The 20,407-nt window shown below is 34.2% G+C and overlaps 1 protein-coding gene across 2 annotated transcripts in view; it reads left to right on the forward strand.

Moving 5' to 3' along the window:
* CCSER1 (coiled-coil serine rich protein 1) overlaps positions 1-20,407 on the forward strand; it is a 1,046,074-nt gene that overhangs the window by 178,377 nt on the left and 847,290 nt on the right. For both annotated transcript variants that reach the window (XM_040967487.1, XM_040967488.1), the window contains exon 4: positions 9,863-9,956. In XM_040967487.1, coding sequence (XP_040823421.1) covers positions 9,863-9,956 — 94 coding nt within the window. The remainder of the gene's footprint in view (positions 1-9,862; positions 9,957-20,407) is intronic.

Raw genomic sequence — 20,407 nt, forward strand, 5'->3', positions numbered from 1 at the left:
GCCCAGGAGTGTTGGCCAGTTAGCGTCAGAGTCTACAACAAATGCTGTAGGATAACAGCAAAGATACTGCATGTGTCTGCTCTGAGACAGATTGCTAGGTTGGCTAGAGTACCCCTTTGTCAAACAAGTGCTGGTCCACTCCAACTTCCTACCTTGTGCCCTTGTGGTAGTTGGAGAATAGGATAATTAAGAAGTGGGGGAACAGCCAGGAAGGGCTCTGCTTTAGTATCCTGAGTTTATTCATTCTAAGATATAAAGGCTATCCACAAATCTATTGAAGAAATTAGTAAGGTATAATTTATTTAGAATTAATAGTATGTTTTATGGGAAAATAGAGAACTACAGCTTTATAAAATACTGGATGGTTTCATGTGTTTATTTTACATTATATATAAATGTATATATTCATAGAATGCAAATGAATTTAGATGACACTATTATTTTTATTTTGTCTCTCAATATTTTGTTTTTAATTTTTAAGGTTTATTTATTTAGCTTTTCCACATAGGCGGCTGCAGTTTGCAGATTTTGACCATCTTCTGCTGCCTGTAGAGGCACATTAGCAGGGAGCTGGATTGGAAGCAGAGCTCTCGGGACTTGTAGCAGTACCCTTATGTGATACTGGTATGACAGGCAGCAGTGTAATCTACTGTCCCACAGTACTGGCTCCTGTTTCCTGATATTATCATCCCATAAAATATTTGGAATTATATGGTGTTAATGCTGTCTGCTTTATTTCACAAATTAATGATCTTGTTATTGTAAAAGAAAATAAGGAAAGAGGAGGAAATGCATTTAATAAATGTGATTGAGACTAATGGCCATATAAATAAATCTTAATTTATAATCATAAAAATGAAAGGAAAATGAGTTGCCAGAGGGAAATAAAATTTATAGCAACACTATATTTTCAAGCAGTTATAATTTCATTTACAAATTCAATTTGTTTAATTGATATGTTTCTCTGAAGTTATTTTTCTGTGAACTTCAATATTTATGTTCCTTCAATCATCCTTCAAATTCCATTAATTTAAATAGTAATGAAGTTCAATTGGTTGGTTTGTATCCATGAGTTTTGAGTACTTAATGTGATTTCGGTTAATTATAAAGTCACCTGTTCACTTACAATTTCTTAAAGTCTTATTTTGCATGCTAAAACCTGATGTAAATATTTGTAAGTGTTAACATTTTTTTTACATTAAAATTTATTTGGGATGTAGAGTTACAGAGAGAGATAAAGACATCTTCTGTTTAGTTATTTCCTCCCCAAAAGACTGCAAAGCAGGTACTCTTGGCAAAGTAGGATTGTCATAGGGACCAGCAGACTGCCTGTTCATCCACCTCACTGCCTTTTCTGGTTTCCTTCTGGGCTGTGGTCATTCTTTACTTCTGTCCACTAACAAATCAGGTTTAGGTCTGCTAAACAGGCTTTATTGTTATACTCATTGTTAGGAAAGGCTTCTTTCTTTTGTTCTTTTTTTTTCTGATTGTAAAAAAGGCTGCCTCTTAATATCCCTGACTTCCTAAATGCATCTTAACAAGAGCTTCTATGGCTTTCTAATGTAAAGCAGCATATCCTTCTTCAAACCAGTATTACATTAATCCTTACAATAAAAATCGGCATCCTTTGTGAATAGCTATAATTATCTTAATTAATTAGGTATTTGCTTAATATCTAGGAGATTTTTCTTTTGTATTTATTGTACTGTCTTGGCATTTGGTAAATATTGAGTAAAGGGGTAGCTTAACATTTATTACCAGAATTATAATTCTATTATTGGATTTATAGAGAAAATATGGGAAAAATAAATATATAGACCTTTTTCTAAAATTTATTTATTTGCATGTTCATTTTAAAGAGAGAGTTATAGACACACTCTCGTACACATTCAGAGAGAGAGAGCATCTTCAGTGTAATGGCCACCTACTGACTGGGACAGGCAGGGGTCCTCTGCTGCAGCCAGATCTACACTGGGCACAGGGACATCTTCTAGTGCTTTCTCAGATGCATTATCTGGGAGCTAGATTGGAATTTGATGACCTGAAATTTGAACCAGTGGTTAGATAGTATGCTGCCATTGCAGGTGGTGGATTACAATGATACACCAAAAGTTTCATCCCTCTACTTAGTCTTTATAATCTATGAAACATTTTTGTTATGTTAATAATACTATCTTACTCAGTATTTTATATTGTCACTATTTAAAACAAACCCTGTTTTGTGCTTTTCTTATATTTTAAACTCAACACGTCCTATTTATGATCATGGGTCTACAATCTGACAAAGTATAGAATGATGCATATTTTATATACTTGGGATTAAATATTTTGAGAGTAAAATAGATTATAAACTGCTGCATAGAATCTATAGAAAAGTGGTGTATCTAGAGTGTATAATTTGGCCTTGCCCAAAAAGATGTCTATCCTTTGCCCTTGGTCTTGGGAGAAAAAGCTGTGTCCCACCTGATAGGAATGCTTTCTTTAAAAATGGAGCCTAGAAACACCAGATTTTGGGGCAAAATTGGAAATTCTTGAGATTGTCCACGTGAGGACTTGCCAAGTCAGAAAGACCAACATGAGGATTTGGAATGAAGGCTTTGGAATATACAATACGAAATCACTTGGAGACAGAAATCCGCCACGTAGGGAATCAATCAATCAATCAATCAACAATCCCGCCTGTATAAGGAAGTCCAGATTAGAACTCAGGACACTGTTGATTCAATAAGCCTCTTTTCCTAGAACTAACTAGCATCAAGGCCAGAAGGCTAATGCATCTCTCAGTGCAATGGAGCTTTTCATGGGGATCCTCACAGACTCTACCCTATACATCTCTTCCTTTGGCTGATTTAGACGCATACCCTTTCCTGCCACAAGCCATAACCATGACAATAATAGCTGTTTCTGTGAGTTCTGTGAGTCTTTCCAGTGAATTATTGTGCCTTAGTTGGTTTTATAAACCCTCTAAACTTGCTGCTCATGTCAGAAATGAGGGCAATTTTGGGAACTGTGCTCTCAGACTTTGCCGTTTGGCTAACTCTGGCTTGTATATCATCCTGGGAAGGAAGCTCTTAGTTCTTCTATAGATTTTAATGTTGTAAACTTGGATGGATTGCAGTGAATATCCACTCTAGTATTTTGTTTCATGGAAGAGCATCAGGGATTTTATGATTTGCTACTATTCACAGAATTGGTTTTATGGCTAGGTCAGGCTAGAAAACAAGATTATAAATCCCAATAGTTTGTATTTCTTTCTGTATGCTGTATTATTTGACACGAAACTGACACAGTATCATTTTGATACATTTGATTCATATTTTGCAGTATTTTATAAAAATTAATTTATAGTTGGCATCTCACAGAATACTGTTAAAATATAAACCTAGAATAAAACCTGAATTTTACTTACAAAGCCTTCTATAACCAAAATGCCTTTAATTATATACAGTCTTTATGAAGAAGGTAGTGATTTACTTTATGGTTCACTTTATGGTAATTTTTAACAAGCTTACTAGATTCTCTGAAAAAATTCAGCTTGTCCTGTAATAGAATAATAAAGTCATGGCAGACTCATAATATTTTCATAATCTTATATGCTGATGTTGAGAAGATATAGTTATTTTTACTGAAGCTACAATGACAGCTTTAAGGGGGAAATTCACACTTGAGTAATCCTAAGACAGCTGAGTTAAGAAATAAGAATTCTTAAACATTCCTGTTTCATAATGAGTAGTTTTCCTGAATAACATATTTTCATTAAAACATCTGATAGATTCAAATTGATGATGTGGAAAGGAGACTACTGTTCTCTGTCAGAATATTTTGATACAAGAAAATCTTATTTCTGGGCAATTAAAAGCTATATTGTTATCACATTATAATGTAACTCAGACATTTTTAGCTATTAGAAGTATTGTTTCTGCATATTGCAGTAATACAGGAGTAGGGAGATTATGAAAGCTCAAGGAAATCCCAGAAGTAGCACACAAAGTCAGAATCACAACCATGTAGTTCTGGACCTCTGTAATGCCAAATACAATAATGATATTTATCCCCAAGCAAACATACTCATCTTAATGTGATACGATAGCCTTATGGTTAAGCATATACTACATAGTAAGAGAGTGTTTAAACTAATAATGATGAATAATTATTTCAGTACTGGAGTAAATATTACATAAACAAGTTTTAAGGACCAGACCAGTATATCAAATCTTACCTTCTGATTATTTGGAACATCCTTGGATAGTTTTTGAAATAAATTTTTTTTTAATTTAACAGTGTAGAAATGCAGTTAGTAATGCCCTTATAATGGCAGTGTTAATAGTCATGTAAGTAATTTAAAGATTTCTTGTTGGAATTATTTATTTCTTAAAGAAAAAATTATTTAAAGGGTAGAGAAACAGAGATCTAGACATCTATGATCTGCTCTTTCCCTCGCCAGGAACTCTATCCGGTACTCTCACATGGGTGGCCACAGCCAAAGTACTTGAACCATCCTCCGCTGCCTTCCCCCTCTGCTGCCATCCCAGATGTATTAGCAGACGAGAATATCAGAAGCAGAATAGCCAGGACTCTACTGGCACTGGGATTTAAGATGTCATTGTCATCGAGGGTGGCCTAACGTGCTATGACACAACTCCGACCCATGAAATTTTTGTTTTTCGAAGCAGTACTTTTCGGGTAGTGACATGTTAGAATCTTCTTTATTTTTAGTGAGACTGTTGTTATAACCTGTACTGTAATAAGAAGATAGAGTACATTAATAGAGTATTTTAGATATTCATTACGAATACTTTCCAATACCTTGCGTCTTATTTTGATGGATGCTACGCACACATTTTTGTGGAGTGGAATGCAATATTTCCACACTTTTAAATTGATCAAATCAGGCAAACCAGTGTCTCCACATCTCCATCTTCCTGCATTAATTAAGTCTCTCCTATCCTCTCTTTTAGTTCACTATATAGTATATCAGGCATTATTGTCATCTATCAGCATCCCATTACTACTGATAGCATTTGGTACCTGTCACCCACCCTTCCACCTATTCTTCTGTTCTTCCTAAAGCACTGCTCTAAGTTCAGATGAATTTTGTTTTCTACATATACATGTGAGAGAGGATTTGCAATATTTGATATTTTCTTTCTGACTTATTTCATCTAACATGAAGTCCTTAAATTCCATTAATTTTGTAAAACATGGGAAGATTTCATTCTTCCTTACAGTGTGACAATATTCCTTTGTGCTTATAAACCACATTGATGAATTTGGACAGTCTTGTCAAGTTTTATGTCTTAGAGGAAATGCTTTTATCTTTTCCCTTCACTCATTACAATATTTGCTGTGAGTTTTCATATGTAGCTAATGTAAATTTAAAGTACAAACTGTCTATACACACCTTGTTTAGGTTTTTTTTTTAACTATATGTAAGTGTTGAATTTTATGTAATCTTTTTTCTTCATCTATATAAATGATGGTTTGATTTTAATCATTCATTTTTATGTGATGTTTCGATTTATTGATTTGTATATGTAGAATTATCCTTACATCACTGCGATAAACATTGTTTGAGCATAGGGATTGATTTTCAAGATTAATTGGATTAGGCTGATCATTATTTTGTGCAAATTTTTCATATTTATATATTATGTCAGTTGTATTGATGAATAAATAGACTGATTTCTTTGTTGTGTCCTTTCTGGTTTTGGAATCTGAGCAATGCTGTCTTCGAGCAATAAGCTCTTATTTTTCCTGCCTCCTTTTGCTTTCCTTAGCTAGTCTTTCAAAGTAAATTTTGCTATTTTTTCTTTAAATGAAGAAAAAAATTGGAGCAGCTCTCTGTGTACCTCCCTCAGCTCCCACCTGCTTGGTTTCTTTCCACCCTTTTATTTCTTCTCTTCCTGTTTCTCTTTTGTTCTTTTCCTCTTTCTGCTTCTATCCCCACCCCTTTCTCTAATTACTGAAGAATCCTAGTTCTTGGCCTTACTTGATATTAAGCATCAAGTATCCAGATATTAGTGTTTCCCCTAAGTGCTGCCTGTGGGTAAAAGTAATGCTGTTGCTGTTGATCTCTTTTAGAGAAAGATAAGGAAAAGATAATTCCTTTTAAGTTTATAAATTCTTATTGATTTTTTTGCTGTAACATAGCATATTGCCACCTCTGCTCTCCTCTTATTATGAGGTTTCACCAGCTTCAAAGACTTGCTGCTGCACTAACAAGAAAATTGCTTTGTAAGCAAGATATCATAGCAAAGCAATTTAGGATGAGTAGATTTAAGAAGCAGTTCATCTAGGCCTGTGATAAATAGGACCCTGCTAGTCCAGTGTCAAGAGTCACCTGCAGAATGAGAATAAAATAAGAACAATGTAGTGAGTTTTCTAAATCTAATTTTCTTACTTTATTGGTGATACTTTCTTATAGGAGTTGTTGGAGAGCAATGTCATAGTTTTTAACTATTTCCCTGTTAAAGAAATCAAATCTTTGGAAATTTCATTTTAAAACTGCAGATTGATGCATTAACCGTCAGTTCAAAAGAAGGATAGGCAGATCAATTCTGAAAAGATCATGCATGACTCTTGCTCTCGGGCATAGTGTTTCAAATACACTTACCCTGATTTTATTCGCACTCTAAAGTATACTGCCCCTGTGTTAGTAGCGTTCTGTATCATCACCAGAGACTTTTCTGATTTATAACAAGATGGGCTCTAGTCAAATTTAGGATTATCTTCTTTTAAAAAAACTAAAAATACATTGTGCTGTTGTTTGAAGTGGAGAGGTACAGAGAGGAAAGGGAACAGAGACAGAAAGAGACCTTCCAATGTCAATTTACTCCTCAGTTGAGTGCAATGGGTAGAGCTGGGATGGTTTACTCCTTAAATGAATGGAATGGATAAAGCTGAGATGATCCAGAACCAGAAGCCAGAAGCTTCCCCTGGGTTTCCCATATGGGTTCAGGGGGCCTAAATATTTGACCCATTCTTTGCTGTTCTCCCAGGACACAGAAAGGAAACTGGGTGGGAAATGGAACAGCTGACACTTGAGCCAGAGTCCATATGGGATGCTGGCATCACAGGCAGAAGCCCAGTTTACTACTAAACAGTGCAGGCCCATGAATGCCAATCTTGAAGCATCAACCAAAAAGGGAGTTTGGCTTATGTAAGAGTCTGATAGCTTCCTCTGTAGCTAGGTGGATAAAAATTGTGATTCCAAATAAAAGGAAGGAATGATATGAAATCCATTTGATAGAAATTTACAATGGGCAACATGCCCTTATTTGACATTCTAAGAAAAAATTTCAGATGACAGACATGCCTTCTTTACATCTTCCATTGCTTTATAAATATTGTTGGCTGTGTTGGTTAGCTAGAGCTACTACAATAAAACATCACAGACTGGGTGGTTAAAATAACAGTTTCCCTAATTCTCCTCCCCCCCCCCCCCCCCCCCCCCGTTCTATAGGGTGAAAGTGTAGGCAAGACTTGATTTCTCCTAATGACATTCTCCTTGACTTTTCAAGGGAACATCTTTTCTGTTCATGCGGTCTCCCTCTGCCTGTGTTGACTTTTTTTTTCTTTATTTTTTCCCCAAAATTTAATACATTGGATTAGAGCCCACTCAAATGACATCATTTGACATTAATTCCTTTTAAAATGCCTAGTTTCTAAATACATACTCTGAAGGTGTTGAACGTTAAGATTTTATCTGAATTTTAGAGCACACAATCAGGGAGTTGGATGAAAAATGGAGCAGCTGGGATGTGAGCCAGGACCCATGTGAGATGCCAGATCACAGGCAGAAGCCTGGCCTACTATACCAGTGAATAAGCATGTGTGGACAAGCTGGATAAAGTACTGCGCTTTAAGTGTAAGATGTAGCGATGGTTTGTATGATTAAAGGACTACCAGAGTAAGACGCTATCACTTGGGTCAAGTACAAGAAGCATTGATGATAGTATATGAACCAAATTGTCCCTGCCAACCCCTTCTTTTTCCACCTTACACATACACAGATTTCCACATACGCAGATTTTGTTTCTTCTGTTGTTTTAACTATTTTACATTTTAGTCCATGTTTTAGTATATGGACAAAGAATTTTGTCTAATTGCTATATCCCTGAGATAGTACAGAACAGATTAGCCAATACAGAAATTGTTTTTATTTATAGTTTAAATTGTTATTTACTTTCATTGGAAGAAAAACTGATTAAACTTGGGAGTATTTACTGCCTTCCAAACTACTCTGTTCTGGTTATAGCATCTAAAGTTTAATAATGTTTGATTTCACTTATTAAAGTGGATGTTTAAGAAAACAATGTTTTAACTTTTAATGTCAAGAACTAAAATATTCAGAATCAATTTAATAATACCATTAGCCTTTAGTAAACAGTTGGGTCTTTAGACAGAAATTACTGTACTGTAACATTCAAATTGATTGAAGATTGTACTGTAAAATGTTTACATTGTTTTGGTCTTACAGATTTACTTATTTGTTTATATGAAATGGGAGAGGAAAAACACATGGCAGAGAAAGAAGTGTGGGTGGAGGGATGGAAAAAGGAGGGAGGGAGGGCGAAATAGAGAGAGAAATTATTGTCTGTTGGTTTACTCTTCAAATTGATATAGCAGGGCCAGGCTGAAGCCATGAAGCAGAAATCCATGCTGTTCTCCCACTTAGATTGTTTTCAACTGCCTTCCAGACATATAAGCAGGAAATTCGAAAGGAGGCAAAATAGCTGGGATATGGATATGGATAGGAGTAGGGGATGCTGGCTTTCTAGGAACAGCTCATCCCACTGCATCACAACACTGGTCACCTCTTACTTCAGTATATCCACCATATATTTGTGTGTATATCTATCCATCTATCTAACTATATATACACATTTTGTATCACATTTTGTCAACAGTTCAAGTCCTGGTTGCTCCACTTTCAATCCAGCTCCCTGCCTAGGACATGTGAAAGCAGCAGAGGATGGCATGTAGTCCTTGGGCATCTGCACTCAAGTGGGGACCTGTAGGAAGTGCAAGGTCCCTGATTTCAAATCAGCTCACCACTGGCTATTATGGCCGTTTGGAGGTGAACCAGCAGATGGAAGCTATTTCTCTCTGTCTCTCCTTCTTTCTGTAACTTCATTTTTCAAATAAAAATGGAAATAAATCTTTAATAATGAGTATTCTTCTAGTTTATTTTATGATTTACCCTCTTTTTTAAGCAAATGGAGTGCTGCATGTGATGCAGTGAAGATAAGTAATTAATTTTTATCTTTATTCTAATTGTTCATTCCTCCTACGTAATGCAAATGATTGGGCAATTACAACTGGATGCCTTCTTCCAGGTGGTCCTAAATTACAGTTTCACAGTATTGCTGTATGCAGAGTTGTTCTGGGGACAATTCTTTATGTATTTCAGAAGAGGATTACATAGATCTTTCATATAAACAGACAAGAAGCAAACTTGTCTGTTTACATTTAAAGACTGCTTTGTATTTAAAAAAAATATTTATTTCCTATTTTATATATTTTAACTAGTTAATTCTTAGCTTTTTCAAAATCATTAGGGAGTTTTTCTGGAAAAAAAAAGCAGTTTCCTATGTGTATTTTAATATATTTTATATGTTATATGCCTCCATTTAAGTATGCATTATTTTTAAAAGCAGGACATTCGTAATTTGATTCTTTAGACTGATTCTTGGGATTTTTCTTGGACTAGTGATTTCAGAAGTTGTAAAGTAAAAATAATTTGTGAAGTGAGAATACTTTTAACCTATGAGTTACTTATGCTTCAAAGCTTCTGCATCTAGACATTGCCTGTCTCAGCATTTTGGACTCTTAACTGTTACTGGTTTTGCTTTTCTTTTAGGATGTTTTGAATAATTTGGGGTCTTGTGAACTAGATGAAGATGATCTAATGCTAGATTTAGAACTTTTAGAGGAACAAAATCTTCATCCTTCAGGTAAGTGTCAACAGAATATGAAGTATCTTACAAACTTTGTCCTGGACAATGATCTTTTATTGATAAAGTCAGTGTTATTTACATTGCGTTTAGACATTTGAGCCTAAAGGATTTATACTTTTTGTGCAGGGGGCGTGCTAATTACCATGGGTTCATGATTTTGGTGGCTTAAATAATTTTAACAGCTATTTTGGAAATATAAATTCAGTTGAATACAGTTATAAGAATAAAACAAGAATCCGTTTGATGCAGGAAGTAATCTAATAACAATAACGTGATATTTCACTTTTTTTCTGAGGAATACGTAGAGTATAAGCCCAAATTTCATTTATGTTATGCAACAAAATGGTATTTATGTGGATCTAGATCTGCTCTTCCAAATCTCAGCCACTTCAATAAAAAGCATAGGTTTCTGGTACTGTACTATATTTGACTTTAAAGTTAATTATTACCAGTAGTGATCACGAACAGGTAGATAAATAAGTACATACAAATAGTAATGACAGGATACAAATAAATTTGTGTTGAATTTATAAAGAAACTATATTACTGTATTTTTGAGTTTCAATTTATATTAAAGCGTGAAAACCCGTGTTTCCAAGTTCCAAAGTTCTAGAAATCATATGTTCACTCAAAATTCGCTATTTAACAGTGAAGTTATGCATCTTATTATCCATAGTAATAAGATGTAAAGATAAGCATTTTATTATCTATAATAATGCCATTAACATGCTTATTCTTAAATTAAAATGAAATAATGCCAAGAAACAGCCTGAACGTTTGGATCCTACACTATAAATTTGAGAAATTCAGTCTCTTCCCAATTTTTAGTATTTGTGTTTTTAACATGGAATTAGAAATAATTAGAAATAATTAGAAATAGAAATAATATTAGTTATTCTATATCATGTTGAATTTATGTACATTAGAGTATCTTTCTATCGTAGACAATATACTGACAATTTTGAAAAGACAGTAACACTGTTTATATCTTTTTATAATCTTTTTAAACCCTCATATTAAAAAAGAAGTTACTTTTAAAATATTTTGAATTGAATACCAAGTTAGGATAAGGAGTTTTCAGAGCATTATTTAATATTTGAGATTTTTCTGTAACAAATGATTTTTTTCTCTTTTTCATATTACTTCTTCAATTTGCCAAAGACATACGTTAGTCCCAGGGGAGCTATACATTTTAAGAATGCGAAAAGGCACACTTCTTGGAGATGAATTTGTCAATGTCTAGAAGACTATGTGTTCATTTAACTTTAGACCCACTTGATCTACTTTGAGATATCTATCCTGTATACTGGAAAGGTATAAAATTACTATATATATATTATATATATAATTATATATATATTTGTATGTATTGTAAGGCATTGGAAATAGATTGAAGGTCTGTCACTAAGACATTCTTGCTATAATAATGTCATTAAAATGAATGAGAGAGGTAGTCAAGTCTGCTGAGGCATGATTGTAAAATATATTGTCTATGGAGAACTTGACAGTGATGATAGTGATAGCTTAGATTAATAATATTGCAGTGATTAATCCCATTGTGCCACCTAAAGTGTACTAACTAGGCATCTTGTTCCACCTAATGTGCATTTGAGAAATACGCACATCACCATTTCTGAAGTTCTCTTGTTCTCTCCTCTGCTTAAATAGATAAAAGTGTGATCTTTTTAGTAAGAAGGTTTTGATGTAAGTGCTAAGTGAATATTAAATGATATAGTTAGATTGCTTGCAATGAAATGGAGAATGATCCTATTTTTTCAACAGATTTGTGGCTTGATGAAAGGGGATGGAAGCTAGTCGTAGGTTAATGGAGGCAAGTGGAATAGAATTTTTTGTTAGTGTACTTATGTAAAAATGTATAAACTCTATAAAAACTTGATGCTGAGTGAAGCATGGAAGTTTTTCAGCATTGTGTTTTGAGTTATTATACAATAGTAATTTGTTTGGATAGATACTGCCAAAGAATTTTTTCTAGTATATGTTTGAAAGAGTACAGTTTCTGCAATTTGTTTTAATAACAAGTTTGAGAGAATAAATTAAACAAAGTTGAAATATTGTTGAAAAGTATCAAAACTGGGCAGTAGCTGTATGGAGTGAAAAGATTATGGATTAGCAGGAGTGATGGAATTAAAGACTCCTACATTAATAGAGCAGTTGTTCTGGAGTAGCTGATAAAACTGTATGCTTGTGATGCCTGCAACACATATGAACACTAGTTTGTGTGCCAGCTACTCCACCTCCAACCTAGATCCTTGATATTGCTCCTGAGAAAGCAATGGAAATTGGCCAAAGTGCTTGGGTCACTGCCACCTATGCCGGGGACCTATTAGAAGAGCTTGGCTTCAGACTCCACCTTTTTCTGTGTCTTGCACTCTCTCTGTAATTCTGATTTTCAAATAACTCTTCCTTAAAAAGACTCATAAATTGTAGTATTTTGTTTTTGAATCTTTTCATAATAAAAACACACAATAATTGAAAATAAAAAACCTTCAAATAAAGCAGTTCCAGCCATGTTTGCTACCAGCCTGAGGTAGAATAAAGAATATTTTTATAACATCTGTAAAATATTGATTTTTATTTTTGTGGACACAAATATTAACATTTTTAAACTTTACTTTTTCTTTCATAAAATAACTAGTTTTTTTAAATTAGATAATCGTGGCATAGACCTTCTACTTCAAGATGGGAGTCTCTTTGTTTGAACCAAAACTGGGATACCATATGAATCAGCTGATTCAGCCATGTTGTTCATAAGAGAAATGGTGGTGGTTTAAAGGTGATAAAATGTAGCTTTGACAAATGAACTATCTCTTGTTGTAAGCTGGACCTTTTTAAAACCATCAGTGGCATGCTTTTTGAAAACTAATTTCACTTTAAATACCATATTAAGTAGTTTTACAAAGAAGCAATTATGTGTTTGTGTACATTAGCTGAGAAATCAAAATGTCTGGTTGAATTGGCTCTATAGAACTTACTATCTTTATTAAACAATGTAATTAAAAATCAGATTATAGGAAGGATCATTAATAATTGATATTGATAAAAACTTATTACTATGTAAAATAATACAAAGGGTAGTTTTAATAAAGGAAAGTAATTTTAGTCTGAAACCTAAAATAATGACACCATTAAGTTCCACCACTATGATACTAAAAATCAATAAAATGTTTAAGGAAAAGATATTCAGTTACTGCCTACAAATTTTGTGCTATATAGGCTTGTTAAAAAATTATATTCAAAATGCTTTATAGTTCCAGTTAAGACAAAGGCCAGGGTGACTTTTTTTTAATATACTACAGATATTTTTATTTTGAAATATTAGGACTAAGTTTTTATTCAGTTTAACATATAGTTAGTAAATGAGCGTATGAGTAAGATATATAGGTTTTGATGGGCTCATTAATATGGCAATATGCACTTATAGTTTTTCTTCATAGTTCATAGCTTAGTTCAGTTGGTGTCCACTGATGTCATTTTGTATGAAACATAGACATCTTTGGACCTAACATAGTAATTATAAGGGGCCTGGAAAGAAACAAACAAAAAGAATTGAAGTTTAATTTATTTCTATTTATTTTTAGAAAATCAGTTTTCCCATTAAGAGTCCAGCAAGGACCCTTCAAATCATTTATGGTAATTGATATTAAAAGATAATGTGGATTTCCAAGAAATTTTTGAAGACCACACATGTATATTACCAGCCAGAGTTCAAAAATCTGTTATTAGAAAATTCCTACTCATTAAGAAAACTGTATATGTAAAGTTACAACACATAATTTAATATGCTAAGAGCCATTCTAAAGGTTAATAATATATGCAATGCATTTCTATTAATGTTTGTATGTTGATTATCATTGTTAATAGATGTCCTACTTGGTTTATAAGCAGTATGAAGTGCAGCACTTCTTTGAGTCCAAGTTAAAAAAAAAAAAACAGCAGGAGCATAAGAAAATAAGAAAATAAAAGTCAAAGTGATGTGTGCGATTTAAGATCTTTCATAAAAACATTCACACTTGAGGACATTATTTAATCATATATTCCATCATGCTACTGTTGAACTTTATGCTTTACAAGTACAATCTGTTATTTTTTAAGCAAACTACTAATCCTTCCCACTTTTTATCTGTTCATTTCTTGCTAATGTTAGTGTGATGTTGCCACAAATTGAAGCATGCAAGATGTTAGCAGCTACATTTGATGGAAATATCTCATCATTGTTCTAGGGGTTAATACTCTTAAAAATTTACTAAGACTCACATAAGTAAATTGTTATGTACTTAAATTGTTTTTACAGTGAGGCATGTGAATTACACTAGCAAAGGAAGCATACAAAAATGTATTTGTGCTCTTCATTGCATAGTTTTTACATTACAGAAACTTTAACAAAAAGATTTATTTGTTTTTAGTGGAAAGGCAAATTTACAGAGAGATGAGACCGAGAGAAGTATCTTCCCTCCACTGGTTCAGTCCCCAAGTAGCCGCAATGGCCAGAGCTAGCCAATTCGAAGCCAGGAGCCAGGAGCTTCTTCAGGAATCCTATGCCCTGGCAGGATCCCAAGGCTTTGGGGCATCCTCTACTGCTTTCTTTGCCAGACCACAATCAGGGAGCTGGCTGGATAGCAGAGCCGCTGAGATATGAAACAGCACCCAAATGGGATCCCTGAGTGTAAGGTGAGGATTTAGCCACTAGGCTCTTGTGCTGGGCCCTTAAGATACTTTACTAGTGAGTTTAAACTTCTTGCAAAAATGTTTGCAATGAAGGTAAAATAGTACTTAGGCTTATAAAGTAAAACAGCAAAAACATGAAAGATAAAATGAAGTCATGGACATGGTTGGCATACAAAATATAAACTGGCATTATTAGAGTAAGTTGAAAATTTTACTTAGATTGTTCCACTATCATATGTGATGAAATTAATTGCAAATATGCATCATCAATCACTCAGTGCATTTTTTTAAGATCCGTTTTTATTGGTAAGGCAAATTTACAGAGAGAAGGAGAGACAGAAAGATCTGCCATTCACCAGTTCACTCCCCAAGTGTGTGCAAGGGTGGGAGCTGAGCCATTCTGAAGTTAGGAGTTTCCTCTGGGTCTCCCACTGGTTCAGAGTCCCAAAGCTTTGGACCATCCTCTTCTGATTTCCCAGGCCACCAGCAGAAAGCTGGAAGGAAAGTGGAGCAAATGGAACTTGATCTGGTTCCCATGTGGGAACCCGGCGCATGTAAGGTGAACATTTAGCCACTGAGCCATTGTAATGGGCCCTGAATTGTTACTCGTAACGAAAGCTTTTCTGCACTTGCGTCTTCATAAATCGTACACTAATTCAACAGCCCTCTTTGGTCCAGCTTGTGAAGTCATGCTATGAGGTCAATTGAAGCAGTTCTATGCCACATCAGTGTAGCTCAAGATTGGACAATTCTAAATCTCTTACCAAAGCCAAAATAAAGTTCAATTCTTTGACAGTGGCTCATAGACCTGGAATAATGTTAATGTGGAAGGTAGTTAAACTAGAAGTTGTTAAGCACTTTGCTGAGATCAAAGGCAAATGCCTTAAAGCCAACTTGAAAATCTAATGTCAAGCCATGTTATTTTCTGACTAGTCCTCTAAAACAAACTCTTTATAAGATAATCTTTGAGCAAGTGAATAAGATGGCTTTTATACAAACTGATATAAAAATCTGGTTTAAAGATGAACAATGGATCCTTTACATGAGAATTTGAATTTTGATATTGGTATATTTACTTTTTATTGATCTTACAGTAAACTAGTTCATCTTTATATTTAGGTTATTCATAATAATCTTGGAATGTCAGAGGTTCAGGAGCACTCTGGCCTCTTTGGTAGTGTAACACCATAATTAATGAAATGTGTTAGAAGAAGGAAGTCCAAAACACATTTAATATTGATAATTTGGAACATACTCTTTTTTTTAAAAGATTTATTTTTATTATTATTATTATTTTTATTAGAAAGGCGGATATACAGAGAGGAGAGACAGAGAGGAAGATCTTCTGTCCAATGATTCACTCCCCAAGTGAGTGCAACGGCCGATACTATGCCGGTCTGAAGCCAGGAGCCTCTTCCGGGTCTCCCACGCAGGTGCAGGTTCCCAAAGCTTTGGGTCGTCCTTGACTGCTTTCCCGGGCCACAGGCAGGGAGCTGGAAGGGAAGCTGGGCTGCCGGCATAGAACTGGAGCCCATATGGGATCCCTGGCGTTCAAGGCGAGGACCTTAACCACTGTGCCACCGCGCCGGGACCGGAACATACTCTTTAAAGTATCAATTATTATCTTAGCTCGCATGTTACCACTAGTGTGAATAGTAAGTACATAGTCATTAGCCATTAATAGCTGGATTTCTAAATCTATGAGAGTAGAAAAACATTTGCCAGGGCTTGATGTGCAAAATGGAGAGATGTAGGTGAAAGGGTACAAATTTTTAGTTATAAGATGAACTATACCTCTGGGATCTGAGGAACAGTGTGGGTGATGATGAGGGATGCATTATTTAATTTGCATGTGGTAATCACTACACAGTAATGCCTATGCCAAATAGCACATCGTGTACCTTGAATTTATTTGGTCCTTCCAATTAAGTGCTTTAAAAAAATCTTAATGTCAAATGGTGATGAGAAGGAACACTGCCTATCTCGAGCTCAACTCATTTCAGTCATTTAAAGTTATTGCTAACAGTAACTATGATAGGAAGTTATAATTGTTAAGCTGCAGACTAACTACAAGGGAATCTGGAAAAAGAACTGGCACTCTGGAGGCAAACATGTCCAAGTTTGAGTCCCAGCTCAGCCACAGTGGCCTTCAGCAAGTGATTTTCTGGGCCCAATTTTTTTCACTTAGAAAATGACAGTGATTTTATCTAGCTCAACATATCATCCGGCCTAAATGAGTGACATATTTTATTAAGTGCAGTGTGTTTCATATGTGTCTCAAATAGATAAGCTGGTTATTTCTCTTGATACTTTATACTTTTAATCTCTTCTAAAAAACTTTGTCCTATCATTAATAATTTTTCATAATCCTTGATTTCTGAATACTTCATCATTATAGATTCTTTGGACATTTACTTTCTTATTTGGATCTTATTTAAGTTTTAACATTGTAAAATTTTCATGATAAATTTCTAGTAGTAAGTTTTCATGAATCAGGCACTAGCTTTCTGAAGCCAAGTATCATATTTCTTTGTGTTAAACCATTACTTTAATGTCTGAAAGCATTGTTTCTGAATATTGGTTGTATGTCCAAAAATATCACAACCCAATCTAAAATAGTAATTTATCTAGGAAAGAATAATTCATATATTAAGTACTTTGAAACTTAACTGAAGAATTTAAATTCAAAGGGGAAAAACAAGTTGTAATATTGTTTGTTTTTAGCAATTTGCAGCTGAGTGAATTAAATGAAAATATATTTTGCCTATTTTAATGTTCTTTAGTAAAAAGAATATAATGGCCACTTGGATGATTTAGTGAAGAAATTTTATGCTTTTTTTTGCTAGTTATTTTGTATATTAGGTCTAAAACACCTAGGGCAGTATTTTTTTGGTGTATGTCCAGATGCAAATGGAGAAGTAATAGTCCAATGATATCAATTAGGAATTAATTAGGTAGTTGCTAAATTATTTTGAGTTTGATGAACAACCAACATAAAAAGTCTGCGGTGGGTTAGGAATTCCTCCTGTGACTATTAATTAGGGAGGTAATTTTTGTTATTAATTTTTAATGGATAATAGCACAGCAGAGCTGAGATGAAACCCTAGTGATTTTGCTAATATGAACGGTAATGTACAAAGAATCGTAACAACATTCACACAGGGAAAATTACAAAGCTCAACTGCAGTTTCTAGAAGCTTTGATATGCCCATGTCAGAAAGTGTGTGTAAGTCATCTTCAGTCTGATTGCATTTGCTTAAGAAACATGCCACTTAATTTAGGAAGAACAAAATATGTTTAAAAATATGAACTCTGGAATTAGACAAATGTCAGCCATCAATTAGATTATGTAAACTTGAGCAAAATATTTAATCACTCCCACCTTCCCTTCATTGAAAATGGGGATAACAATATTATATATGTCATAATTTTTTTAAGGAATTATAAATTATAGCATAGAAGAATACTCTAGCTCCTGTCTAGCATATATGTTTTAAAGAACTAATGCTAGTAACATTTTTAAAAATATAAAAATAAAAAGTGATACAGACATGGGCGTTATGGCACCATGGGCCAAGCGCCGCTTGGGTTGCCCATATCCCGTATTGGAAGGTTGGGCTGCAGTTTCACTTGTGATTCTAATCCAGTCTTCTACCATACAGATCCTGGAGGACACAGTGTGATGCACTGAAGCATCCCTACCTTCCTCAGGGAGTACCTAATTGGAGTTCCTGGCTTTTAGGATTGTCCAGCTTTTGGGGAGTAAATTAGCAGATCTAAGATATCTTTGTCTCTCCCTCTCTGTCATTCCCTCTTTCAAATAAATAAATAAGAATGTCTCAAATAAAAAAAAATAGAATGTCACAAACAGTTAAGATTGTGTCATTGATTTCAAAACATAAAGGTAGCATAAAAGTGAAAGAATATTAAATAACAGAACTGAGGCAAGATGCTAATTCAACAAAGTTAAAATATCTCCCTTTTGCAAAAATTGCAGCCTTAAGGGATAAAGCATTGCAGGCCCCAGGTGGCCCAGCACATCCCAAAGGTTTTTCTGATGGTGAGGGTCTGCATCGTCATTTTCATTCTCCTTAAGAGAGCTTATGCATTGCTGTTTTATCCCAGAGAGAGAAAGAGAGAAAAGCATTGTTGTTTTTCTAGAATTACAGAGTTCTAGTAAGTGGTAGAAATTAGGTTATATCGTGCCTCTGCGCTGTCATGTCTGTTAGTTTTCACAATACACAGGTTTCCGTTTAGTTACTAGAAGGAGTGGTTAAATATATTTACAGAATGGTCTCTGTGTTAGTACAACTGGCACAAAACTGGATTTGTTTCTCATTGCTGCCGTTAGGGTACCTGTTATCTGCTTTGTGACCATTAGATGGCAATCTTGTTTTGCTAATGGTGATGATAGCGCTATTGTGTATTAGTATTCTGCTTTATCCTTTAGAAGATACTTCAAGTATGTTATCTCATCAAATTATCACAATAACATTCTGATATAGGTGTTAATATAGCCCAAGTGTGAGGAGGAAACAGTACCCTATGGTTATACACACACACACACATACACACACACAACTCTTATCAGCCTGTTTGAACCCAGATTTTAACATTACACAAAGGGCTCTTCCTGTATTTCTAGACCTTGCTGCTTCTGCTTTTACAAACAATTTTAATATATTTCTTTACATGTTTTTCAAGGTCACTGGAAACAATAGTAATACTTTAAAGAAAACAAAAAAGGTTGTTTTAAGAAGAAAGTATTGACTGTTGAAAACTAAGGACTTATAAGCAAAAAGAAAAAAAATCAAGAGAAAGATAAAGAGATCTAGAAAAATTGAGCAAGTCATAAAAAAGAACAGTGAGGGGTCATTTTAATGTAGGAACGGACATCTCTATTCTTATCAGCAGGGAATAAAGCTTTACTACATTTTTATTATATTACTCCTCTGCGTTTTAGAAAGTATTAGGAGAGCTCTGAACCATCAAAAAAAGATACATGCTTACTCAGTTAAGATGGAGAGCTATTCACTTTGAAAATATAACTATCAAAACCTTTCATTATTTTTAATATATTAAATGCAAAGAAGTCTTCAGTTCTTTATTGACTGCTACGAAGTATCATTCCTAAGGATTCCAAATTGCAAAAATCAGATTTTTTTTCTCTTTAAACTACATTTATATGCTTTTCGTAATTTTCCTATATTCATTTTCCAGTTTCTTGCAAAAGACTAGAAAGATGTAATGTAAACAAAACCCATCTATTTGTTGCCTACGGGAGACATATCTCACCAACAAAGATCAGCAGAAACTATATCATGGATTTTTTATGTGTGTTTTTAAAGTCACGTCTCTTCAAAAACACGTTCCCATTAAATTCTTCACTGACTCATAGATCGTACAGTAGCACCATTTTTTTTCAAGAAGGTTCTTGATTTTCTTTTTCACTTCTTCAGCAACACACTAGTCATTTAGTAACATGTTATTTGATTTCAAGGCATTAATTTCTTTTTTCTTCTTCTTGGTGATTTTGTTTTGTGGTTTTTCATTTAAGCGGCTGTATAGTAAGTGTATAATGGAGACTATCATATCTAGTTGTGAGGATACAATATAATATGCATCTCTACTCGCAGATCAAAGATGGACTCCCAGTGAAACCGTTATCTATATCTTGACAATAGGATGCTGGACTCTGCCATTGTCCATGCCTGCAATGATGGATATATGACTTTATGAAGAATTATGCTATAGTAATAAAA

This window comes from Ochotona curzoniae, unplaced genomic scaffold (assembly GCF_017591425.1).
Source record: "Ochotona curzoniae isolate NIBS_2020 unplaced genomic scaffold, NIBS_Ocur_1.0 scaffold_4506, whole genome shotgun sequence".
NCBI classification, from domain to species: Eukaryota; Metazoa; Chordata; class Mammalia; order Lagomorpha; family Ochotonidae; genus Ochotona; species Ochotona curzoniae.